At 49.4% G+C, this 27,278-nt stretch overlaps 1 protein-coding gene across 1 annotated transcript in view; it reads right to left on the reverse strand.

Moving 5' to 3' along the window:
• The window catches only part of LPIN1 (lipin 1), a 143,211-nt gene extending 116,590 nt beyond the window's left edge, over positions 1 to 26,621 (reverse strand). Inside the window, exon 1 of the mRNA XM_011960881.1 lies at positions 26,541 to 26,621. Within this exon, the coding sequence (XP_011816271.1) occupies positions 26,541 to 26,621 (81 nt within the window). The remainder of the gene's footprint in view (positions 1 to 26,540) is intronic.
• Positions 26,622 to 27,278: the final 657 nt, after the last annotated feature.

Raw genomic sequence — 27,278 nt, forward strand, 5'->3', positions numbered from 1 at the left:
GATCTGCATTTCAGGCTACTATTTATAGGAGGGGGCTGGAGATGGCTTTATTTGATGAATAAGCCACATCCAGTTACAAGCAAATCCTGCAGGCAGTTCATCGAATTTTCCCATTTCAAAAGATGAAGGTTGTATTGATCTCTGCAGCCCTCAAGGGGCCTCATGTCTTGGGCTTTTTTCTGATCAATCCCGTGGCCAGTAAGCAGTGGAAGTTCCCACCATTAACATGTGGAAGTTCTCTCCTGTTCCTGGTTATGTCCTCCAGCCACCTTGAGAGGTGAGCTCCTCCAGGCCTCACCATTGATAAATGGTGACTACCTAGTCCCCAGTGCCCAGTGTTTACCCAGACATCTGACACATAAGTGTGTGTGGCCTCTGGAGGTACTCAGATAGCAGGATCCCTGGGAGAGGAAACTCCATGGAGCAGAGTCCTACAGGGGAGCCCGGGAAGACAGAGGACCCAGGGCTGGGGATCCCAGCTGTGTGACTGTGAGACGTTTATCCCCTTGTCTTGTGGGGATCCCAGCTGTGTGACTGTGAGACGTTTACCCCTGTGTCTTGGCCTCATTGTCCCTGAGTGTACAATGAGGGGCTGGATGCTTGGTGCTTCCTGCTAGAACATTCTGTGATTCTAGTGAGTATCTAGCACAATCTTTGGTTCCAGACTTCATGGACACTCCATATAGAAGGGACCCTAGATATAACTAGATTTAGTATGTGGAAGGGACTTGGATGTAAGTCCTAGAATACAAATCTCTGCCCATTAGAAGTGACCTCCAGTGTGAGCTCCTACCCAAGCCTCATATCCCACTGGACACATCATAATCCAGGGTGGTGATGTGTTACCCAGCTCTGCCTCCCCTGGGTGGGGCCTCACAGTTGCCACTATATCAGTCCCAGATGCAACCACAAAAGTGAGCTCAATATGGAAGGCTTAAGCTTCACATGAGATGCATGTGTGTACATATATTAGATTAAAGATGGCCTCAAATTCTTTGCTACTCCTTCCACTGAGAGATAGAGTCTAATAACCCTCCCCTTAAATCTGAGCTAACCTAAGTGACTTGTTTGATCAATAACATGCAGGACAAGTGACATTCTTCATCTTCTGAGGCTAGGTCATAAGAAGCCTAAGCATCATCCTCATTCTGGGGGATCCAGCTACCAGGTAAGAGGTTTGACTACCATGAGATGCCAAGCCTGAGAGGCCTTGTGTGCTGACTCCTGTCAATGGTCCCAGGTGAGCCAAGCCTTCCAGCCACCCCCACTAAGGCAGCAGTCAGGTCAGGGAAGCCATCTTGACCCTTCCAGGCCAGCCCATCCACCAGTCAGGTACTGCAGAGTCATCTCAGTCAATGCCATGAGGAACAGAAGAATCACCCAGCTGAGCCCCGCCCAGGTTCCCAACCCATTAAATCATGAGATACAATAAAATAATTATTGTTTTAAGCCACTAAATCTTGAGTCAGTTTGTTTTGGAGGAATAACTAGAATAGAACATGTATGTGGGGGGAGGCGGCAGGGAGGCAGGTCTAGTTTGTGTGTTTCTGTGTGTAACTGCATCTATGTATTTGTATCATGATGGGGAGAGACTAGTTGTGTTTATTTTTGCAAGTGCCTATGAGTTTGCCTGTTACACAGTTTGTACTTCTGTGAGTTTGATACATGCCTGTTTGTGTGTATATATGGCAAAATAATGAGGCAAGTCCTCCTGTATAAAATCTAATCCCATTGCTTAATCACCTCCTTGCCTATTTATGAAAAGAGCCAGTGCAGACCAGAGATGTATGCACATGCATACGTGTCTTTACATGGAGAAACTATGACTGAAGAATAGGTTAAGATTGGACCCCAGGGTTCTTGGGGCAGTTGCGTCAGGCTCCTTGGGCACCCTGAACCTCTGCCCTCTAAGCCTAGGATTGGTCACTATGAGCCAGGCAGTGGGCAGCTCAGATTCACACTATCCCTACTCCAATCCCCCCAGCAGGCAGCAGCTCCCAGAGGATTTCTCATGGGTTAGAAGTAAGTGTTATGCAAAAACCAGTTCCATGGTGGGTCAGATACACTTGGAAACAATAGATAAAACAGAGATAAAGATGACTTTTCCCTCGTAGTTTCTCAGTACCTTTACTACATCACTACATTGTCAGTCTCCAACAGGGAATGTAGAATGCAGCATTTCCCCAAACCTCTAATCTTGAAACCCCTTTCTTACTGAGTAAATAGTAGTATTTGTATGTCAGGTAACTCATTTTGGAGAAATTTTGCTGCAGAAATATCCAAACCTGGGAGGTGGTCTTCCACATTTCCATCTCCATCTATCCCCTAGGGAAGATAAGTAGTAGTTGCAAGAAATTCAAATCTCTATGGGGAGACTCAGAAAAGGATCCATGTGAGAGTTAGGAGAGAAGAAGGGCAATAAAAATGATAGGCAAACAAGAGTAGTTTGTGCCATGGTGAGGAGAGACAGAGAGACAGGGAGAGGCAGAGAGACAGAGAAGCAGAGACAGAGAGATAGAGACTGAGAGTGACCTGAGGTCAGAGCAAGGGGAGGCTGACCCAGCCTGCCCTGCTAACATTACTGTTAGCATAGTGCATACTCTTTGTGCAGTCCTTACTGCAAAAAGACCCCTGGGCATGCACGAAGATTTCCTTCTAAGCTAGGCCATGACAAGTAAGTCAAGGTTTCCCTTTCTCAAGCATCTGCGTTGTCTCGCATATTTCCTGTGTCTTTTTACCTCCTGTACTTTGATGCTTTGCTATCCAGGGTGTGGCTGGCCCACAAACCTTCCCAGGGCCAGGCCTTGTCTGTGAGTACACTTTTCACAGGCGAACCAACCAGTCCAGAGCCCAGACCCCAACCACCTCTTCTGTCAGGGCGTCACCCTCTGGGCCACTATCCACCGTCCTGTTCATCCCAGGGCCTGGGACCAGAAAACGAGTGACAGCCTGTGTACTCCGGAACCCACTGAAATTATTCACACTAGCCAGCCCTAAGCCCGTTTACCCTGCTTCACCTGTTCCTTTCCACAGAAACCACAATAAACACTTTTGTCCACATTTTTCCCTTGCTCTCTCTGCCTTGTGACCAACCCAGCGCTTCCCCATGTGGCCTTGTGTGACATGGCGTGCCTCCTGTCTCTAGGGACCTGTGAGCACCACAAACTTCCTCCTTCGTGACAGTCATTTTCCTGTCTGTCTTACCGTACCCAACTAAAACAAATCTCTAGTGCCCTTAAGAAACTTGGCATCCGAGAGCCCCAAGACCAGAAGACAGAACTCAGCAGAGACAAGCACGATGATGTTAGAAAGTTGATATATGCAGCGGGGATTAGACAGAATAGTTCAGGAAGAGTTTTAACACAGGCAAGGACCAAACCAGACACTCAGCCAGTAGGAAAGGACACGTCAGCCCTGGCTACACCCATGGGTAATACCAGTAGCTTTCTGTAATCTACACACACAGGCTTTAGAATCGGACTGGCTAAGCTGAAATCCTAGGCCCATTAGGCACTGCCTGTGTGACCTCAGCCTAGTCATTTAACTTTTCTTTGCTTCACATTTTTCATGAATGGGGATGATGATATACTGTTATCAGGAGGATTGAGTGAGGATGAGGGTAAAGCACTTAGTACAGAAACTAGTACATGGTACGCATTCAATAATGTCATATTTTTATTACTATTACTACTGAAACATAGAACTAAATAGCAACAGTATGATGCATTAACTCATTTGTATTAAGAGTCTACCGTGTGTGTCACCTGGGCCGGCGCTGTGACAAGCATGAGTGTTTGTCACGGTTCAAAGCAGAGAGACCAGCAGGGACTGGATTAGGCAAGTCCAGTCACACATTCATTGAGCATCTATCAGGTGTCGTGACCTGTGCTAGGCACTGAGTTCATCAGTGGGGCAATTATGAAGATAACTAAGACAGGATCACTTGAGTTACTCATAGCCAAGCAGGAAAAACAGACGCAGAAACTAACATATGTAATCCAATATGATGCTTGCTGCATGGAGGCACAAACGAAGGGCAGGGTAGCCCAGGAGGAGAGAAACCTCCTAGAGAAAGGTGGGGACAGTCAGGGAAGACATCTAGGAAGAGCGCAGGAGGACAAGGGAGCATGTGGCAAGAAGCAAAGGCTTCAAGGAGACAAGAATAACCTTGGCCTTGTAGCCAGTGAGGATGCCAGAACACAGAGTGAGTGGGAGCAAGGCCAAGGAGGGAAGAGGCCGCCCAGAGATAAGACTCTGCGATTCAGGAGAGGAGCTGAGAACTCAGGGCTCCACTGAGGTGTCCTGCCCAGGACAGCAACAAAGTGACGCAAGCCTTGGTTGCAGTGGAACTGTTTGGGAGCCTAGCGGTATGGAGTGGCTCTGGAGAGGTGGAGGGATGGGGGCAAAAACAGCTGCCATGGAGCGAAGACTAATCATGTGCTCCGTGCTGTGCTGGGCATGTATACTTTTACCTTCCTTCAGCCTCACTCTCTCCCCAGGGGGACGTTTAATTAGCATCAGCTTGGAAACGAAGATGCTGAGGCTCAGAGTGGCTTCATATGGCCTATCCACACACTGTGGAAGTGGCCAAGTGGAGACTGAATCCAGGCCTGCCCAGCCCCAAGTCCCTCACCCTTCCTTGTCTGTGATACTGCCTTCTGAGAGGCAGGGAAGCCTGTGCTGAGGCTGGCACCAAGACCCATAGTGGCATAGAGAGAGAGAGAGAGAGAGAGAGAGAGAATGAACCAGAGGTCAGGATGAGACAGGTTGTGAAGGTGGCACAAACCAGTGTTCTGTGCAGCCTTAATACACGGCTCACCCCAGATGGGACATGCCCAACAGGCACTGGGCATTGCGCCACCTGACTGAGGTTGTTTAAGTCTAAGAGTACCCTGGGATGCAAAGCTATGTTTCTGCACATGGGCAGACTTTTGAAGCTTCACCTGGGAAACAGTGAGTTCTTGGATTGCAGGTGACTATGAACAATGGACACAGGCCTCCCAGAACCTGAGTGACACCTGACATGTGGATGGCTATCAGAGGCCATTGGGCTCACTTGCAGGGACTTCACCCTGTGCATCAAGGCAGACAGATGGCCACACAGGCAGCTTCCTCTTCCTAGAATAACAATCACAGAAAGATGCCTACCATGTGCCAGGGGCTGTGCCAGGTGCTACCCAGAGTCAATTCATTTAGTTCTCCAAGCACCGTGGGTATTACGTACCTTTTTTTTTAATTGAAGAAACTGGTTTTCTTCGCAAAAAAAAATCTCATAATATTTTAAGAACGTTTACGAATTTGTGTTGGGACACATTCAAAGCCATCCCCGGCCACATACGGCCCGCAGGCCATTGGTTGGCCAAGCTGGATTCATGGCCTCCAAATATTTTCCCCAAAGTGGAGGCTGATTTGAAGGAGGCACAAGTTCTACAGGAAGGGTGTGAGCTCAGGCAGTGGATCCAAGGCCAACCACTGGCTCAGGCTGACACGCCAGAGTGACAGCTGACAGGCATCATTTAGACTCCTAAGTTCCACGACCCACCTTCTGCTCACAAAATGTGCAAAGCCCTGACCTTGTCCAAAATACCAGAGATTCCACATGAGAAGGACCCTAATCAGCAAACCTTATTCTGTTTAAATAGAAGTGCCCAGCAGCAGGAGTCCTGATAAAAACACTGTGTATTTCATAATGTGGGAGAAAGGAATTCACTCGGTGTTTAGAGGCGTGGCGTCGGGCAATCTAGAAGACCAGCTTTTAACAACCTGGGCCTGATCCACCAGCTCACACGTGAGTGGGTTCCTCTGCAGAAATAGCACCAGGAACATGAAGAAACAGCTGTTTCTGAAACCGTTGGAGCCACGTGGTGTTGTCCCTGCTACTGTGTGCTGTTCCTGCGTTTCTCAGAAGGGGCGTGGGACATGGGAGCCAGTCACAGAGGCCCTGACTCTAGAGAGGATTTTTAAATACAGAACTTGGAGACAGCCCCTTGACCTCAGGCACATCCAGAGCCTTCTCCCAAAGCATCTGGGCTCCTGAGACAGCTGCAGCCTGCCGCAAAGCTGTCAGGAATGAGGGCCACGTGCGGCTCATCTGGGCCCGGCCAGGGGAGAGCAGGCAGCCTGAGTCAGGGCTTGCAGGAGGTCGGGTGAGGATGGCCACCGGAGCCGCCCCGCACAGCCCTGGCTGAAGTGACCTGGGTCACAGACACCCACATCCCAGTAGGATCAGGACCTGAGAAAAGGGCTCTAGACAGAAATGGGCCCATCGCCTGGCAGAGACGACAACACAGTCAGCGCTGGAGACAGTGAAACTCCATGACCACCATGGGCTCCACCAGGACTGTAGGCAAAGCCGGGCACTTCTGGGTCAGGAAGTCACCCACAGCCGAGGGTGCATGAGCAGTCTGGCTTGTGACTGAGGGCTGCCCCTCGGGAGAACCTGTATTTCTGAGCACATTCGCTTCCATGTCACGTGCGGTAGGGCTTGTTCCTTGGCCTGGTGAGGTGAGGAGGAGGGGGTTGTAAATGGGGAAGGACACAAGGACGGGGATGTTTGGTACACAGGCTCTGCCAGCACTCACACACCAGCAAGGCCAATGGGATGACTCGGTGTGATTCAGGTTTTCAGTGGCTGCAAATCCAGCCCGCCAAGCACTTCTCCACTCACCCTGCTCATGAATGGGCGTCGTTTCCCTGTGCCCAGGCCAGGTCACTACCAGTGACAGGTGAGGGAAGGAGTCGGCAGGTCACCACAGTTCAGCAAGCACTGGGCACCCGAGTGCTAGGGAGGAAGGGACGAATTCCCAAGATGCGACGCACAGATTCAGGCAGGCTTCCAGCTTCTAGGCCAAAGCAGGGAGAAGCAGGAGCTGAGCACAGCATCTTGTGCAGCCTCACAGTGGCCCACGGGGGCTGCTTCCTGTTCCCCCTGCATTGGCCACAGGCCACCAGGAGCTGCTTGCTTGCTGCTCCAGCCTGGAGCGAAGATAGAGCTCCGGGCTGCCACCAGCACAAGAGCTGGGCGAGGCCAGGAGGCACCTGGGTTGCCCCGTTGTATCCAGAAGCAGCCTGGGGCTGGCCGGGGGAGCACACAGCCCTCCTCCCCAGCCTCAGGGCTGCCTATTTGAGCGGCAGCTCCTCTTAAAAACAGTGCAGAACAAGCCCAGGGCCCCACAGAAGGGGGCGTTGCCCTTCCCAGAACTTGAGCTCCAGGACTACGCCTCTGTTTTCACCAGATACAGCTTGGGGCTGGGGAACAAAGAGCCTTCTCTGGGTCAGAGGTGGGGGACCCAGAGGCTAGGCAGGAGCTCCTGTTCTGAAGGGTCCCAGGCCCGCGCCGCAGATGCTGCTGACGTGGAGAACCACTCTAAAGAGGAACACAGAGAGGTAGGAGCGCAGAGGAGGTGTGGCCAGAGGAGGCACACCTGGGCGTAGCCAGGGAGGGACGCAGGACACTTGGAGGCTCAGAGGAGACCCACGTGGTGGGGAAAGGATCCCCCGAAAGGTGTCAGAGCACGAAGCAGCAGGAAGGAGCCACCCCGGGCCGCTGCTAGGACCAGGGGTGCCGTGGAGGAAGCGAGGAGTTGTTTGGCCTGAAAGCCGGAAGTGTCCCCAAGTCTCTGCATGACCACACAGGCAGTCACCTCGCTCCTCGGCACTTGGGGCAGGACAAGAAGCTCACTGTCTGCTCATCAGACACCTTGCCCGCTGGCCATCCTCACTCACTTCTGACCGGGACCCAACTCTCTGGCTGATCCCAGGCTCTAGCACCGTTTTGGTGCTGCTTGAGAAACATCTAGTTTCAGTCAAAATCCAATGTCTTTTAAATATATAGACCATATGTACCATATGTACCTATGGACTAGAGGTGAATATATATACATCACATCAAATTCAACTGACCCAGTATTTCAGGAGCACCTACTATGTCCCCAGCCTGCATGGGAAGCTGGGGATTCTGGCATGAATTGCACCCTATCCTTCCCTCGAGCAGCTCATTCAGGAGTCAGCAACCCCATCAGAAAACCAAACACCACATGTTCTCACTCACAAGTGGGAACTGAACAATGAGATCACATGGACACAGGGAGGGGAACATCACACACTGGGGCCTGTTGGGGGGTGGAGGCAAGCGGAGGGAATTTGGAGGACGGGTCAATAGGTGCAGCAAATCACCATGGCACACGTATATCTATGTAACAAACCTGCATGTTCTGCACATGGATCCTGGAACTTAAAGTAAAATTTAAAAAAAAAAAAGGAGAGTCAGCAACTATCAGAGCCATAGGATGGTGAAGGATGCTGCCAACCTCACAGCAGTGGGAAGGGGCCTGGCCACTGGGTAGAGAGGGGAAACATGTTTTATCAATTAAACTTCAAAACTCAGACCACATTTATAGTGGTCAATACAATCTATGGGAGGATATTGATTTGGACTGAGCTCCTGCAGTAGGTCCCAATAGAGCAATCCAAAATGGAGTCACTCATGCTAAGTAAGGTTCCACTCACCAAACCAAAACCTAAGCTGTTTCCTTGTGAGATCTGACCTTCCAATAAATCAAGACAGAGATGATAGCCAAATCCTTAAACAGGCCAGCTTCCCTCCGGCCACCCACAAAAACAACAACAACAACAACAACAAAACACCAAAATTTTACAGCAATCAGTCAAAAGGGGCCCAGCTACCCCAGGCTGGCATTATAGGGAGGTCCCCTCTGTTTTAACCCATGTGAGGAAAGTAATCTGAAGTTAACCAATCTGCTCCTCCCCTGCCCCTCATGCCCTGACTGCATCTCCAGATGCCCTCCTTTGTCCTCCATTCCAGCCATGCTGAGCTCCTCATATTCCTCGAATACTCCATCTTAGGGCATCTGCACTGGCTTTTCTTCCCCCTGCAACACCTTTCCCCCAAAGTCAAATGGCCAGCTCCCTTATCCCCAAGTCTCACTCAGATCTCATCTGCTCAATGAAGCTGCCAACCACGGTTGGCCCTTCCCTGTCCAAATCCCTGGTCCTTGTACCTTGCTTCATTTTTTTCCATTGCACTTTTAGCCTTGGGCATGTTCTATCACTTACATATTTATTATATTAATTGTTTATGGGCTGCCCACCATGTGAACTCCATGAGGGCGGTGCTTTACTTTTGATTTGTTTTGTTTGATATATCATGTTTGTCAGATTTGTTCACCAAAGTATTCCAAGTTCCTAACACAGTCATCAGCACATCATAGGCTCTCAATAAATATTTTCCAGCGACGGAATCGAATGAACTGTGGCCTCCTGACCACCTGGGGCCTTGGTTTTCAGGTCTTTATTTCATGGGCAGGAGCACCAAAGAAGCCCTGTGACAGCCCAGATGATGGATGATCACTGAGCTTCATGGATGCTGAGAAAATGGGTGGAGAGTGGTCACAGCGAACCTCGGCTGTAATACTGCTTGTATATTTCTTAACGTAGTGGTGAGGATTCAGGAATTTTTTCTATTATTCTTTATAACTTTTGTATGTATGAGAGATTTTATATCTTAACAAAATTAACAGATGTTTAGTAAAAGGCAAAAGATGTATGCAATCTGAAGAGAACCCAGAGTATAAAATTAACAGATATTTTACAAGTTAGCCTTGCCTATCATGTGCTCAGTCCTGTGCTAGGTGCCGGGCTGGGAAGCAGATGGAGCAGATAGGGTACACCAAGGACCATGGTCTCATCTTCAGAGAGCTTGGTAGGTGCATGACGAGACAGCACTGCAAGCTTCAGAAACACACACCAGGACAGAAGGTACAAGGAAACCAGCCCAGGATTTGCAGGCAAACACATGACATAGACACTCAATGCTGCAGATGTTCAGAGCGCACGGAAGTGGCAGTGGCCAGAGGGGTTGGAGGAGCTTCACCAAGACGCTGGAGCGGAGCTGAACTCTGAAGCGCCAAGGAAGAAGAAGGACGTCATGGAGACTAGAAGCCATGGCAGCGTGCTCTCTGCATCCTTGCATGAACCTCAGATAGGCTCGAGTAATGATAACAACCTAAACCTCACCTTAGTTTCTTCACACATTCTTGGAGTGGATTATTCTGTACAATCTACGAAGTGTTTTCTGTTTCAAGGGCTCTATCATTCTGTGTCAAATGAATCATTCTATGCTAGGCATTGGGCATGCAGAAATTTTAAAAATATATGACTCTTGGTCAGCCATGGTGGCTCACGTCTATAATCCCAGCACTTTGGGAGGCCAAGGCGGGTGGATCACCTGAGGTTGGGAGTTCAAGACCAGCCGGGCCAAGATGGGGAAACCCCATCTCTAGTAAAATACGAAAATTAGCCAGGTGTGGTGGCTCAGGCCTATAATCCCAGCTATTTGGGAGGCTGAGGCAGGAGAATCGCTTGAACCCAGGAGGTGGAGGTTCCAGTGAGCCGGGATCTTGCTATTGCACTCCAGCCTGGACAACTGAGAGAGACTCCATCTCAAAAAAATATATATATATGTATATGTGTGTATATATATGCGTGTGTGTATATGTGTACGTATATGTATATATGTGTGTACATATATGTACACATATATACACACACACGTATGTGTATATACACACACACACACACACATATACGGCTCTTGCCCCCAAGAATTCACAATCTAATGTGGGAGTCAGACGTTAGTGCCCCTAAGAACCTTGAGAGGGAGGTACAGCAAGTATCATTGCCATTCCCATTGAAGATGAGGAAACTGAGGTTCAGAGAGGTGCCAAGGACAAAATGTGATCCCTGTCTCAGGGAGCACCCATGGTGGGGATAGTTTCCGATATAAACAAGAAGCTCTGTGCCAGGTGACCACTCACACCACAAGGAAACTATGAACCACCGAAGGAGGTGCTTGTTGAGAATGCAGATTCTGATTCCGTAGCTCCAGGGTGGGCCTGGGAGTCAGCATTTCTCATTAGCTCCTCTGAATAGTGCAGGGCTCTCAGACTGCTGACCAGATCTTTCTGCAGAGTGCCCGGGTCACATTTAGAAAATTCTGGGATCTCTAGATCAGTGTTTCCTAAGCCTGGCTGCACATCAGAACCACATGGGCAATTTGCTAAACATGCCCAAGGCTCAATGCCAGAAATTTTGATTCCACAGGGATTGGACCTAGGATTCCATCACCTCAAAAAAAAAAAAAAAAAAAAAAAAGAAAAAAAAAGTCGTTCAGGTGATTCTGAAAGCCCTTTAGACCGACTGTTCCTGGCCTTGCTGGGAACCTGAGGATGCGTGCCTTGCCTTTTCTACTTCTCCGACTCTCTAGCTCCACCTGTCGGACCTATCTTGTCTGTCATAAAGACCCTGAAGCTTCCTTCCAATCAAAACTGGGCCCAAGTCTAGAGAAAGCCTCTGGGGTAGGATTTGGCCAGTCCCTATCCAAAAATAATATTTCTCTCCAATTTCAGCTGGCCTCAATGCCTTAAATTTCTCAGGCTGAGAATATATTCCTAAGATTTCAGGGGCAGAGCCAGAATCCTATTTGTCTCTGTATCATGGGGCTTAACAAAGGGAAGAGGAGAGGCCTGATACCTGGAAGGAGAATTTAAATGAAAACTTCGAGTTAAGCATTGCCCTTTTTTCTGACTACTTTTATCAAAAACATCTGGAGAAGGGCAATTTAAATGATTTCTGTCCTATGGTTTTCTTCTGTGATGCAAACTGTGAATGCCCAGAGCACCATGTATCTGGGAGGAAAGCAGAGAAGGAGACAGCGGGTGGGGGAGGAAAGAAGGAGGTGGATGCATGTGTAGGGCGTGTATTGTGCTCCTTATTGCTAAGCACTATTTGCTAAGCACTTTAGAAACTTAGGCCACAAGATCAGATTCGACTGAAGAATTCACTAGCATTACCTATTCCCAGGCCCCACTCAAATCTACTAAATCAGCATCAACAGGGGTAGAACTCAGGAGCTTTGCAAAGCTCCCAGGAGTTTCTGGTATTTGAGAACCACTGCACCGCCTTGTTTAATCTGCACAGCAACCCATTTTACAGATGAGGCCACCCAAGTGCAGAGTGACTTACTGAAGCCACACAGCCAGTATGTGCCAGAGCCAAAGCACAAAGGAAAGGGGACCAAACTTTCTAGTGGCATTTTCACAGAAAGCAAAAATGTTCAAAATCCCGGGGGAGTAAGGACAGATGCCTTTTTGCTTTACATACACCAGCATTTCCTTAGGATGCACAGCAAGGTGTGTTCAGTGTGTGGACTTCATCCTGGGTGACCCCAAGTGAGTCATTCTTCAGATCAGAAAACAAGGGTTAAGGTTAGGGTAACAGCCTGTAAGAAAGTGACAGCCCCCAGAACTCACAGTAACAACTCTAATCAGGAAAAGGCCTTCCATTTTCATAGAATAGTGAGATTGGAGAATCAAGGGACTCACACACACACTGACACTGTAGGTCAGGGTTTCAGAGAGGCATTTGATAAGATCTTTCATGATGCTCTAAAGGTTAGTCTGGATACCCTGGGTTGGGTAATAGTATATCAAGCACAGAATTTAGACACTGTTATTCCTAAGAAATACAGAAACCAACTTGGATGGGGGCTTCTCAGGCCAGGCCACTGGCTCTATTCTTGCTCTTTCCTTCTTAGACATTTGATCAATACTGAAGCGGGAGAGAAAGCATGCTTGTGGCTTATGGTCAAGATGGTTTAGTGAATTTGTATTTTGAATCACCCCCTCTGATCCAAGCCCACAGTGTATCAATGGATAAGCAAATATGACGTAGCAGGGCTCCAACACCAGTCAGTGTGCAAGAACCAAAGACAGATTAGAAATGTGCAAGGTGAATGGAGCTGAAGCCACAGGCCCAGCAAGCTCTGGCCTGGAAGGAGGTCATGGCTGGAGGTCAGCACCTGCGAAGGAATGCATCGATGGGACACAGGAGCCGGGCTTCACACTGAAGGTAATCCTGGGAAGGGATTTCCAATGCTGGTGAAAAGAGGCTTAAACATGTCTGCAGCCCTACTGCTTAGGGCCAAGGCGATAGAGGGAAGCGACCCAACCTTTCAAGCAGGAAGGAAACCAAAGGCTACTTCGTTCAGAGCCCAGATTTCCCCATATCACTGTAAGATGGGAGTTTGGAAGTGCTGTTATAAGGCCTGGCTCTGGACCATGCCCTGAGACCTGGGGAGGCAACTACAAACCACAGGACAGAGGGTGGACCTTCAAATCACCCAGCCTTGCTGCTAGAGAACAAAGGACTAGGAGTTGGGGTGAGGGGTACTAGAGCAGAGAAGAAAAAACACAACAAGATTTTAAAATTCACTCAAAATGAGCCCTCCAGCAAAACGTCTAATGCTAAGGACAGCACACAAAACAAATATTTGGAATATAGATTCACATCATGTTGTATCCTAATTATTCTCATTTAACAGTCATTATCAGGTTATTGAACAATCTGATAGTGACTGTTAAGTGAGAATAATTGAGATACATAAAGACACAGATCAAGGAATAACCTCCATTAAAAGGAGAAATTATGAAACAGATATCAAAAGGTAAACAATGAAATAAGGGAAAAGAATCTATTAGAAATATTGGAAATGAAAAACATAGTCATTGAAATTAAAACATAAATATCAATATGATAGATAAAACCTAACAGGAAACATAAAAGAGAGAATTAATGAAATAAAATATAGTAAGGAAGCATTCAATAGGCACGGCAAGTCAAAGAGATTAAGAAAGAAGTAAAACAGCAGCTAGGAGACATGGAGGATACAGTGAGGTTCAAATTTGTGTCTAATTGTTCCAGAAAGGAGAATTAAGGAGATCACAAAGAAGAAGCTTTTGAAGAGATATTTAAGAATCTCCCAAAATTGATGAATGAGTGACGAGTAAAAAAGCAGACTCTGAACATTGAGAAGAGTAAATAAAAATAAATCTACACCTACACATTACAGTGAAACTTAGAGCACACATGCAAAGGATAACGTTTAAATGTCTCATGTTTCCTTAAATACTGAGGGGAAGCAACTGTGGACCCAGAATTTCATAATGACATAAATCACCATTCAAGAAAAAGAAAGTGTGAAAAAAAAAAAGGATACATTTTCAGATAAACAAAAACTAAAGAAATTTGTCTTCCATAGACTGTCCCTAGAAGAATCATCAAATCATGAACTCAGACAAAAGGTGTGTGATACAAAAAACAGCAAAACATACAGATAAAGATACAAGAGATTGGACATATTATAATTAGCATTTTTTTTACTGAAAACAATAACTGAAATTTTTAGGTTTTCTTTAAAACAAAAACTAAACCTCTAGACGAGACTGATAAGATAGGGGTGTCAAAGTGAGCTGAGGCCTAGGCCCTGTTTGGCAAGAGTATAGAAGTAATAAATAATTTTAAACCACGTTAGACAATGTTTGTTATATAGGTACATTTTCTTTTCTTTTCTTTTTTTTTCTTTTTGAGACAGAGTCTCACTCTGTCACCAGGCTGGAGTGCAATGGCACGATCTTGACTCACTGCAATTTCCGCCTCCCGGGTTCAAGCAATTCTCCCACCTCAGCCTCCCAAGTAGCTGGGATTACAGGCGCACACCATAACGCTCAGCCTTTTTTTTGTATTTTTAGTAGAGATGGGGTTTTGTCATGTTGGCCAGGCTGGTCTTGAACTCCTGACCTCAGCCAATCTGCCTGCCTCAGCCCAAAGTGCAGGGATTACAGGCATGAGCCACCGTGCCCAGCCTATAGGTACGTTTTCAAAAGCTAAGGAGAACCACTAAAAGAATATAATTTTGTTCTGTGATTATGGAATTAACTGAGCAAAAACAGAAGAGAAGATAGAAAAATTATATTTTTAAATTATAAATGCAACAGAAGTCAAGAAAAGAAAGCAAGTCAGGTTTTTAGAAGTCACAAAATCAGTATGTTGGATAACAAAATCAAAATCTGAAAGGACCCTGTCAGGTCTAAAACCAACAAGATGGTATTTAAGACAATTATGCTAAGCCTCAAAAGTCCATTGTAGAACTTCCAGATGCCAAAGCCTTAGCCATCAGCAATTAACGCGAAAAAAATCAGAATACTTTGAAACGACCAGAGCAGTTCATTGGTCTCTCAAAGCTCCTCCATGTGTAAACTGAGGCTAAGAATCACCTGTGTGTTTCTTACAAGGATCGGCAGGACAAAATATGGAAAATGTCTCGTAGGGCACTGGTATGGAGTGAGAGCACTCAGTAAACAAAAACAATAATCAACCTGGACATTGATCATTTTGGAAACACTTTGAATTATCCATAAATTTGGAATAAGTCGTGTTTGCAAAGTACCATTATACAAGTCAGCTGCTCAAATCCAGTGTTCAGCGTAGAAGACTTACTGTTCCTTTTCTTTCTAACTGCTGACCTCTCACCCAGTGGGCATTTCGAATTAGGTAAAAACTAGAACTTGACCCCATCGTGCTTCACCATTAACTGGGAAGTGCCTATCCAATGGCTATTAATAAACTTAGTTTCTGCCTGGGTCAAATCAGGTGAAGACACCAACTAGCCAAGTCCCTTTCTCCTTTATTTTGAACTGTTTTGAAACTCAAATCACCTTATCCTTAGATAAAGAGAATTCACTCAAGAATTTCAACAAAACTCTCTTATTATTGGCTGAAAATGTTGTATGTATCACCTCATTTTCCATTTGTCAACACTCCCTGCCTGCTTTGCATGTGGCGACGGGCCCTGATCCGGGCCGGTGCGTCATGTACCGGGTCTCAGCGTGACAGCGCCCTCTAGAGGGTATTTCTGGGCCAGGACACCGGGCGGGACCTGAGCGACCGCAATGAGATGTTTCTGTGAAAGGCTGCACTTTTATGGGGTAAATGAGGAACAGGCGGGGCCTGAAAAATATAGCAGGGCATGGAAACTGGATCCTCCCAGCCGCTGCCGTGCAGAAAGTCTGCAGACTGTTACTCCGTGCTGCTCTAAAAGGAATTCCAGCCTGCAACTCCAGAGTGGTAGCTCTGGGAGGTTACTTCCTCTAGGAGATTCAAAGGATGTTTCAAGGAGCCCTGGGGTGACTGTGGGGAGAGGAAGGGTGGAGCTGGCAAGGAGGTAGCAGGGTTGATGTAGGGAAAAGAAAGGAAGCTTGAGAAGGGAGGGCTCCAAGCTCTCCGTCCTTTTATCTCCAGAAGTTGCTCCATTCTTATTCCATTTATAGACAGGGACCTGCAGATATTTTCAGCTATAACAAGAATTCCATGTCGCAGAGTGCAGCATTGAGAACTATGGAGAGGCTCAACTCCCTGGGCCACCACTGACACTCAGAGTGCCTCCAAGCAGAATTAACAAAGAGGACCTGTGGGTGGACAAATTTCAACACGGTGCCCTTTCCCCTTCACTGTCCCATCCAGCCTCAGCCCCAGAGCCCAGCGGGCATGATGAGTCAAGCACAGGTTGGGTTTCCGCCCCCAGCGTCCTCTTGGCCAGCACTCCCTGCAGACCATAAACTGCAGAGACTTAGCTGCAGCCCTGCCATGGCCTCATTTAATAAAAGTGCATGTCACAAGCCACCTACCTGATAAGGCTGGTCTGCAATGCTGTCTCCCCCGTCAGTGTTGGTGAGCTTGGCTACTTTTGAGGGCACCCCTGTGCTTGCAGCGTCCACACAGGATCTCAGGCAGTCTATGGACAGCCCTATGGGGAAGGTGCCATTGCTACAAATGTATTGCAGGCCTGGTCAAAACCACATGGTCAAGGCTAGAACCAGATTCTCTGAACTGTTCAGATTCTCTGTATTTCTCTCCTACTAAATGCAATTCTCCCCTCTACAGAGTCTCATTCTCTTCATCCTAGTAACAATAAACTCTTCCCAAGTTCAGAGACAAAGCCCCCTGTCCCTGCCTTGCTGTCCATGCTGTAGGAGATATCATATCCCCCTGCCCCTCCCTGAGCCCAGCTGCAGAGCGGCTTACAAGAGTCTCGCAGTCATATTTATTTCAAACTTTCAGTATTATTTGCTTATACACTTTATCAAGGCCAAGAAGGATCTCAAGAAGCACATGATGAAGAACAAAAGTGGGTAATAGGATCGTTTAAAAACAGATCAGGACCAGGCCCAGTGGCTCATGCCTGTAATCAGCACTTTGGGACGATCACTTGAAGACAGTAGTTCAAGACCAGCCTGGACAACATAGAAACACCCCATTTCTACAAAAAAAAAAAAAAATTAAAACTTAGCTGGGCATGGTGGTGTGTACCTGTTGTCCCAGCTACTTGGGAGGCTGAGGTGGGAGGATCACTTGAGCCTGGGAATTTGAGGCTGCAGTGAGCTCTGATCACACTGCACTCCAGCCTTAGCAATGCACCAAGACCTCATCTCAAAAAAAAAAAAAAAAAAAAGATCAAAAGCTATGAAATGGAGCAGGATTCAGAATGCCGGGAGTGGAGAGAATGATTCCTGAAATCTAGACTGTAGATAATCCTGCCTTTGAGCACCAAACAAAACTCTGCCACCAGCAGCTGGGGCCAAAGAGGAAAGGTGAGTGCCCAGGCTCTACTTACCCAACAAAAGGATCCATATCGATTAATCACTATGGACACACATTCCAACTGCAAACACTGTGAGGGGCATATTCACGGGTCCTCACATAGCGGTGATGAGAGCAGAAGCTCAGGGTCAGACCCTCTCGGAGAACGGCCACAGCATCTCATTGCTTGCATGAGAAGGGGAATGCTCTTTCCCATGGGCACATGCTCTGACCATGGTGCCCAGGCTATGGCTGCCCACCCTGTTCCTGTCCCTTTAAACCAGGACGACCCATCCACAAAACTCACCACACAACCTCCCTCCAGGGCCAACACACACAGTCCTCAGGTGTGCCAGACTCTCCAGCACCGTCCTTCCCCACCAGCCTCCATCTTTCCCGGAGTCCATCCAACCCAACGTTCTAGCCTTCCTCTCTCGTTTCACCCTGGGGGCTAACTGCAGAGCACCTCTGGAGTGCTCTGGGCCCACCCGCTTTCTGGTTCTCCCTTCTCCAGGTGCATCTCACCCACACTGGGCAGGGCTTTCTCAAAGGGACAGCCCAGGGGCTGTGGATGATCACATGATAAGTGCCAAAAGCGGGGTCGGGGATCCTCAGCACGTTGATGAAGCCCAGAGCAGGCCAAAGCTCACCAAAGACCTGTGTGCGCTCAACTGGTCATTTCATTCCAGCATCTGTTTCTTCAGCAAGTTCCGGGTGCTTGCTATGTGCCAGTGGCCCATTCCAAAATAACCACAATAGAAAGTAGGGGCCAAATTCTAAAAGCGAGCTGGTGGGTGGCTGAGAATGTAGGCATCCCACCAGCTGGGGTGTTTCCAGGTGGCTGGAGAAGGCTGAAGGCTGCACTTACACAAGGCCTTGAAGGATCGATCACTGGACATTGCCAGAGCTCTATCAATTGAGTGCAACTCCAAAGGAAGAAACGGGGTTGGATAAGCAGAGGCACGGGGAGAATGTGAAGGGCCGAGAAAAGAGACACAGAGGGAAATCTCTGGAAAGAGAAACAAGACCAAGTGCATTCCAAATCTAAATGCAAAGGGAAGTTCAAAATGGTACCTGAGTTTACACACATTTCTCAATGGGAAGTCAGGAAGTGACTGTTAGTCTTAGCTCTGCCATAGGCATGCCTAGAAAAGACACCTGCTACCCTGTGGGGGACTCGGTAACCCGTCTGTCAAACGAAAGGAGGCACTAGATCTGGAGTTCATAAACTCTGTATTTCAGGGACTGAAGTTGTATCTCCAGCCTAGATTTCTCATCTGAATTCTGTTAAAAGGTAAACTGAGGCACAATAAAATTCTAAAGAGTTTATTTGAGCAAACGGTTCAAAACCCTTCTCTGCTACCACCTGGTTAAAAGCACCATCCCCTCCCACTTGGATTATCGCAACAGCCTCCCAACAGGTCCACCATGTCTGCCCTGCCCCAAAAGCCCAGGAGATAGGTCCCCTTAACATAGCAATCCAAGGCGGGGTCGAGGCCAATGCCTCCATGCTGGCCTGTGCTCCGCCAGCCTCCACAGCGCTCTCACACCATCTCTTCCTACTTTTCTCATCCTCTCAGCTCTGGCCACACTGGCCTCTTGGGGTTCCTCAAACCTGCCAAGATGCTTCAGCCTCAGGGCCCTTGACACCTCCTGAGGCCTCTGCTCACACCTCAGCTCCTTCAAGTCTTTGCTCATATGTCACTTTCTCAGGGAGGCCTCCCCAACCTCCCCACTGAAAATTGCATCATCCTCCCATCTCGGGCTCCCTGTTGCCTTCTCTCACTTTCTTTTTCTCCACAATCCCACTCCCCATCTGATATGCGTGTTACTTAGACACTTGCTTATGCTTTTCTCCCCCACCTAGACTGTAAGCTTCAGGAGGGCAGGATGTTTGTTTTATTCACGACCCATTTCCAGTGCTTAGAAGAGTGCCAGCCACAGTGTCGCCTAGTGAATATTTATTACTAGAATAAGCAAATGAGTGAAAAGACAATAATCTTTTATAATTTTCATTTCAGGGAGCATGCGTGGTAACTGACATACGGTTGTCAACTTTTAAACTTAAAAAATGAAAAACAATGGAAGGAAGGGAGGGAGGGAGGGACAGTACTTCCTTTTCATGAAAGATACTTTAACCTCCCCAAAATAGAAAGTGCCTTCTCCCAGGATAAATAACAGTCTTTCCCAAGGAATTTGAATGGGCCAAGTCACATTAACATATCTACCCCACAACAGTGTCTTTTTTCTTTGTTCACCATGGGTCAGTGTAAACTTTGGCACCAATAACCTATGCCATGCCTAGCAGCCCTCCAGCTCTGTGTTACTCTGGTTCTTCCTTCAAAAACAAGAGAGCTAGGTATAGTGGCTCATGCCTGTAATTCCAGAATTTTGAGAGGCCAAAGCAGGAGGATCATTTGAGGCTAGGAGTTCAAGACCTGTTTGGACAACATAGACCTTGTTTTTACAACAACTTTTTAAAAAAATTAGCTGGTTGCAGTGGCACACACCTGTAGTCCCAGCTACCCGGGAGGCTGAGGTGGGAGGACTGGTTGAGCCCAAGAGGAAAGAGAGTCCATCACCCTGGCTGGCCCTTGCTCTAGCAGACACACCTGCTTACATCAGAATCAGCCTCGGCACTGGGAAGGGTGGGGGCTCCAACTCCAGAAGCCAACTCAGACCCAGAGCTGCCGTTCAGATCACAAGAGCCAGTGTGACACCTGCCAGAGGTTCACAAACTGTGCAGTTCACACTGACTTTTCAGTAAATGGATACTTTGCCCGGCAGCTTCTTCTAATCCACCTTTCATGCAGCTGCTATGAGAAAAGTAAGAAGATTCTTCCGAGCTCACCTCATCACCCCCATGCTGGGCTGGTAAAGCAGCGTCATCAGTCCCAGTTTAAAGATGATGAGCCCACGGCTCGGAGAGGCTCAAGGTGACTTGGGCAAGGTCGCAGCCCAGTTTAAGCAGCAGAGCTGGGATTCCAAGCCAGGGCACCTGGACAACAAAGCCTGGCTTTCACCACACCTGCCCCTTCCTCAGGTGCAGCAGGACGTTCACATAAACACCAGCCCTCCTGGAGGAACAGAGCAGCAGTGCAGGGCAGAGCAGGGCAAATCTGCTTACCTCGATGACCACAGCATTGGGGATAAGCCACGCCCCATCTTCTCTCCTCTGCGTAGAGTCCAGTAGGAGGCAGGAGGCAGGGACAAAGAAGGGCGGACTCATTACTTCCCAGAGTAAAAGCCATCTCAGACCTCCCTGTTTCTCTTCTTCCTTTTCAGTCCCTCATCCCCATCCCTCACATTCAACTCCAGGCCATCTGCTCCCAAAAGTCAACTCGTGGGCTGCCTCCCTTCAACTGCTCCCATCTCCCCATATCTGGAGTCTTCATTTCAAGTACACCCAGCCAAGCCCAGCCCATTCTCTCACGCTTGAGCATGTTTAACTATTGGAAGACAAAATGACACGATGCATTTTATGTGATCTGCATTATTTTATGTGGTTCTTAGCTCGCTGGCTATTACTGAAATTCCAGATCAAGTGTTCTTCTGCAGCCCCTACAGGGCCTGCAGGGGTGCAGAACCGACATTGACAAGTTAAACAGCAATAATAGGGCACACCACAGTTTGAGGAGTATGTGGAGTCACATAACCCATCTGAGCTTCACAATCACAAGCATCACAAACTGAGTCTCTCAGGGAAGGGACCTTGTTGAAGGTCTTGCTTTAGACACTTGCTCCCCACTCTGGCCCTGACCAGAGGGGTCGGGAAGACTACTGAGGCCCCCCAAGTGGGCGGTGAGAAAGGACCTTTGGGAACAGGTTTGGGTGAGGGAAGGCTACACACTGAGGTGCTTTGGCTTAATAGGTATGTGCTAAATAGGGTGACTGCTCCAATCCAACACCTATGACAGCAAAAGAGGGTGCCATAAATAATTACAGGACAATAGGCATAAACCTGAGTGACCCGGACAAACAAGGACTTGCATTCCTGTGATAAGGGTCTGCCCTGGGTTGGGCAGTCTGGGAGGCTGTGCTAGGTGCTGTGGGGACACTGAGATGGTGACACTCTCACTTCCCCGGGGAGTGTGACATTTACTGGGATCAGAAGACGGATAAATATGTACTGGAACATGATCACAACCATCTCTGTCACTTAAATGCTGTGTTCAGAGCCATGTCCCCTGCACTCCAACTTTACGGAGGAGAACAGAATCTGTCTGCAGCAGAAAGATGACGATCGCGAAACAAAAAAATTGTAAGCAAGTTACATTATGGGAGGACGGGAGCTCCCATCCCCAACCATGAACTGAAATGGTATGGAGATGGAAGCATTTGAGCTGGGCCTTGAAGGATGGCTAGGGCTGTGACCGGTGCAGGGGAGAAGGGATTGAAGGTGGGTGTCTGTGCCGGGGACAGGATGTGTTCCCAGCTTGCTTCGAGTTCAGTCGCAAACATGTAACAGCAGGGGGTTTAAGCAGGACTGGCCTGGCTGCTCCCCTGTGACCACCGACTTTGCTCGTGCTCATCCTAATTTCTTGTCACTAAGAAAAGTCATATCAGACACCATGGTTGGGTTTCCAGGAGATAAGTGGTTTCCTAGGTGTAGTGGCAGAGTGTTACCTCCAGGGGGCGCTCAAGGCCTCCCCACGCTTCACCTGCAGGCGGAATGGGGCGGACCCAGGACGCTGAGAGGAGACAGAGGCCCAAAGCCCTGCTCCCCACGGAGGCCTGCAGTTTTCTTCTCTGCCTGCATCTCCCCCACAACAAACACCCCAGGGGCCAGTGCCTTCAGGCTGGCCCGAGAGCCCTCCGAGGAGCAGGGGGCAGCCCACACAGCCGTTTCAGGGGGTTCGCGGTCTGGGAGAAGTGGACCCTTTTCCTGGGTTTGTCTCCACACCTGGCCACCGTCAGGGGCATGCGCTCTAGAGGTCCCTGTAGAAAGGGGCCCCAGAGGACGTTGCCCAGCCTCTGTTCAGGCCTCTGGTTGGTGCAGCCAAAGGAACTCAGGTGGCAAACAAAAGCTCTGGGTAGATGGGGCCCCAATTCCTACCTGGACTGGAGGTGATAAAATGGTTCCAGGGTCCTGAATGGTCACCTCCCGGGAGACCCAGCTAACACACCTGGCTCAGCACATCCCGGAGCAGCACAGGGACGTGGCAGAAGGAAAGAACAGAGCTGACGGGGGTGTATTAGCCTGTTCTCGCACTGCTATAAAGAAATACCTGAACCTGGGTAATTTATAAAGAAAAGAGGTTTAATTGGCTCACAGTTCCACAGGCTGTACAGGAAGCACAGCTGGGGAGACCTCAGGAAACTTACAATCATGCAGAAGGCGAAGAGGAAGCCAGCACGTCCTATATGGCTGGAGCGGGAGGAAGAGGAAGAGAATAGAAGGAGGTGCTACACACTTTTAACCAACCAGATCTCTCATGAGAACAGCAAAGGGAAAGTCCGCCCCCCTGATCCCTCCCACCAAGCCTCCCACCAAGCCTCTCCTCCGACACTGGGGATTATAATTCAATAGGAGCTTTGGGTAGGGGACACAAATCCAAACCATATCGGGGGTGAGGTGGGGCCAGACTTTGAGAGGCCTTGAATACCAAGCTAAGTGACTAGAGGAAGACTAAACTCAGAGTTCTTCATACAGAGACAAATGCAGGATCTGGCTCCATGCATTTTCCCATACAGGGCTCTCTGAGTCCGCTGGGCCGGTGTAAATGGATTCAGTGTCTTGGCACCATTGTATTTACAGTCCAGCCTGTCCGCACAGGCCATCTGCTTTCAGGTGTAGTGCTGGGATTAATGATAGCTACTGTTTATCAAGTACCTGTGAGTAGTATATAGTTAGGTATTATAAGCTTCATTTTATAGATGAGACAACTAAGTCTTCAGCAAATCAAAAGTTGTAACTGACAATGTTGGGGTGTGAGTCCAGGCCTCGTGGCCCTGAACCTTGGCCTTCACTCTGGGTCTTACATATTTGGCCCGTGACTGCCTGCTATCTTTCATAGACGGGGCACCTGACCAAGACGAATGCCACCACACATACCCTAACTAAGAAAAAAATAAAGTCCCAACAGCCCAAGGAACAACCCTTGCAGACTTAGCTTTAGGGGAACACACTGTACTCTCATTCCCCAGCCTTTGCTCAAGCTGACCCCACAGCCTGGAAAGCTCCACCCCCCGTCAGCTCTGTTTATTGAAATCCTATTCCTCCTCCAAGGCCAGCTTCTCTGAGAGGCCTCCTCTGGCCCTGCCAGGCTGAATCACCCTTGACCTGTGCCCTGTGAACTCTGTGGCTGGCCAGCTGCAGCCCCACCCATCCCCATTCCACCTTGACCTCCTGCAGAGGAGGGAGAGACGAGGCCTTACACACACCCCCACCGAATCGTGCCCCCCCGCACCCCACCACAGAACTCTGTACACATTCAGGACCCAGAAATACTTGTGGCACAGAGACCAAGCCCGGAGTCTCTGGGAATGGCCATGGCCAAGAGCACAGGTGATGCTGCCAACTTAGCAGGTGCCTCTGAGGGCTCACGCTGCCGCCAGCTGCCCTTTTCCAGCCCCAGGAATGAAAACAGCCCCATGGCAGCTGAGCCACTTTTACCCTTCCCAGAAGCCAGTCAGCCCTGCCTGGGCTTCTGGCCAGGGCAGTCGCAGCTCCTGCCCCTCCCACCTACATCTCCTGCATCCCCCCTCAGCATTCCTGGACTGCTGTCCGTCCATCGGGGGCCTGCCTGATCTAGGTACCAGTTCCTCTGCTTTGCCGAAGCCCGACTCTGGGTCCAGCCCTCCCTGCCCTCCAAGGACTAGTCCCAGACTCAGTCACCAGCAGCAACTCCCAGTGATGCTCCCAGTTTCACGGCTCTGCAGCCACCCTTCAGCAAGCAGGTCAGATTCCTCCAGGTACAGCACCAACCTGAGCCAAGGCCAAGGCCACCAGGCCCCCTTCAGAAGCAGAGCCTTGCAGGAAGCCAGTTCTGCAGCTTGAGAGGAAGCGGGCCAGACTCCCCCTGCCCCCATCACCCTTCTGAGCCACGGAGGCCTGCTTCCCCCGAGGCAAAAGGCATGGGCACCGCACAGAGACGGCCAGGGCAGGGGGGATCTGGACCACAGTGGCTCAGCCAAGGGGCCTGCTGAGGGCTTTAGCCTGGGGCTTAGTATCCCTCTGTCTGTTGACAAGCATTTGCCAAACACAGAGGAAGGTTGTGGGGTTAGAAGAGCTATGGAATACAAGGGAACACGTGGCGGGTTTGACATCCTTTCTGCAGCTTCATTACAAGAAGCCTTCAGTGAAGGAAGCACCACCTCTGTTTACAACATCCCCAGGCTTTTATGTTATTTAAACTTTCCTGTATATGCTACATATTCTATAATGAACATGCTTTTATAATCAGAAAAATAATTAATATCCAGTAAAACACAAGCAGAAAACAGACATGATATTAAATCAGTATTAAATCCAAACTTCCACATCTGTAGGGAGGTGCAGGAGAGAACCAGGGTTGGGCTGGGCCCCAGGGGGCCTGGGTTCCTGTTCCCATCTTCCACCACTCCCCTCCCAAGGTGCTGTGTGAAAGTCCCAATTTCATCACCTCAGTTTTCTCAGCTGTCAAATGGGAATCGCAGTGCTGTGCTGCCCTCCTGCCGTTGTTGTGTGAGGGAGATGCTGTGATAATGACACCTGCGTCTCAGGGCTGGCGAGAGAGTCAGTCCCGCGGGGCATGTGGCAGAGCTTCACAAGAGCCTCACCTGCCCACTTGGCAGATGCGAGTACCATTCCCAGTCAGCACTGGACAAACTTAAGAGACATTCCAGCAATGGAAACAAGACAAAGGCATTGTAATCCTCGGCTAACCACCAAAATAGTCTACCTAATCTGAGCGTGGTGTCATTTGCCTGCACCAGGCTCCCGAGAGGAGGTCCTGCTCCTGTCCCCATGAAGTAGAGGGATGTTGTGGACCAGCCTGATGTCTCTCCCCTGCAGGCCTCCAGCCCATTCGGGAAATACTTGCCCAAAGGGCCAAGCTGCAAAACAGTGCGGAGGTGTGAGCAGGATCCATGCCTCCTTTCTCCCTAGACGGCCCTCACTGCATTGGAGCCTGGGCACCAGCCCCAGAAGGGCCTCTTGTCCCTGCAGGAAGGCACTGCCCTGAGGATGGAGCTGACTGAAGTGACAGGCAACAGGTGCTTGGGGTCCAGGAGCGGGAGGTTGGCCTGCCTCCCCACTCTATCCCCCTAGGAGGCAGAAAGCCCCAGGGCTCCCTGCCCCCCAAGCGTGCTGAATGCTCTCCACTGCTATCTCAGCCTCTGCAGCTGAGGACCACAGCAGGTGTCCCCAGTGCACCATTTGGAGCGGTGGTTTGACACATTATCCTCACTACAGCCCAACCCCCTGGCCTCGGGACTCACTGCCACTTAGGGTTGTTTGAACGCCCTCCACTCCTGCTTTGGGCTTTTTTGTGAAAATAACTACTTTTGTGCAACAATAACAAAAAAGCCTTGGTTGCTAGGATGAGATCTGAAAAGGGCAGTAGGGACAGCCGCTGGCTTTGGGGTCCGCAGGAGCCCCACAGCCCACACAGCATATTACTGGAGACAGCTCTGGTTAAATGATCATATTGGAGGGGGCCCTTCAACCCTCCACACCTCACTTCCTGGCCCGCACACAAACTGGACAGACAGGGGCGTTCCAGCACACTGCCTGATGGTCTAGAGGCACTCACAAAGCTCTGAAGTCCAATTCTGAAGATAAAGCAATCGCTATGCGTTTTCCATCCAAGGCAAAGAAAAAAGCCTTGAATTCTTGAATAAGTTCTACAACCTCCTCTATAAATGTAGCCTCCTGAACAGGAGCCTGTGAGGAGGAGCAAGCTGGGCCAGTCACTTATCTGGAGAAGCGTGAATGCACAAACCTATCCTGAACAAGGCGCTCTGGGTGCAAATGATCCCCGTGTCCCATCAGTACGCAGACACCTGGGGATGGAAGGAGGAGGCACAGGGGCTGTGTTTGCAGATGGCCACGAGGCGGCCCTTACCCATGACCAAGCTGAGTCTGGGGAGCTCTTGCCCTGCGAGGTGTCCCAGCTGGAGCTGCGAATGCCGTCCCGTTCCCCCATGGCCCTCCCTGTGGGGTGCTGTCTGCCTCCTCACCCAGCATCAGGAGAGAAATGTCCCCCAGGCAACACCGGCTCACAGACTGGGAGGCTGGGCTGGGTGACACCGGAGCCTGGGCAGGTGGTGCTTCCCTTTGCATCAGTCCCAGGAGCCCCGGCCAAGTCACACGGCTCAGCAAAAGAGCAGGGTGTTGAATTGCAAATCCTCTCCTACCTGGGGACCAGCTGACAAACAACACCAAGGAAGCAAAGCTTCCAGAAGATGCCAGTTTCTGTCAACTTTGTGAAGGGGAAAGTAGAGGGGGGAATGATCCCTGCCGGCCAGCCACGGGGCACTGTGTACCCTGCCCTCCCCAATCCAGCTCATCAGAGGCAGCAGGACTGAGAGACTGAGTAACTTCCCCAAGGCCATGCAGCTCCCGGGATGCTTTTCTCCTGCTCTACTTGTTTCCAGATTTGTCCTCTTTTGTTCCAGATTTTGTCTTGGGATGTTCTGTCTCCAGAGGCGACTGGGGGGAGGTGTGGAGGGAAAGACCACCTCTCGAGCTGAGTGCTGGAAATGGTGCTTTCTAGACAACAATCCCTCCACTTTGTACTCTACCACTGTCTCGCGTGAAAGGTTCTGGAGTCCTCTCTGTCCCTCTGCATCGCCTCGGAACC

This window comes from Colobus angolensis, unplaced genomic scaffold (assembly GCF_000951035.1).
Source record: "Colobus angolensis palliatus isolate OR3802 unplaced genomic scaffold, Cang.pa_1.0 Scaffold53, whole genome shotgun sequence".
In the NCBI taxonomy this organism is placed as follows: Eukaryota; Metazoa; Chordata; class Mammalia; order Primates; family Cercopithecidae; genus Colobus; species Colobus angolensis.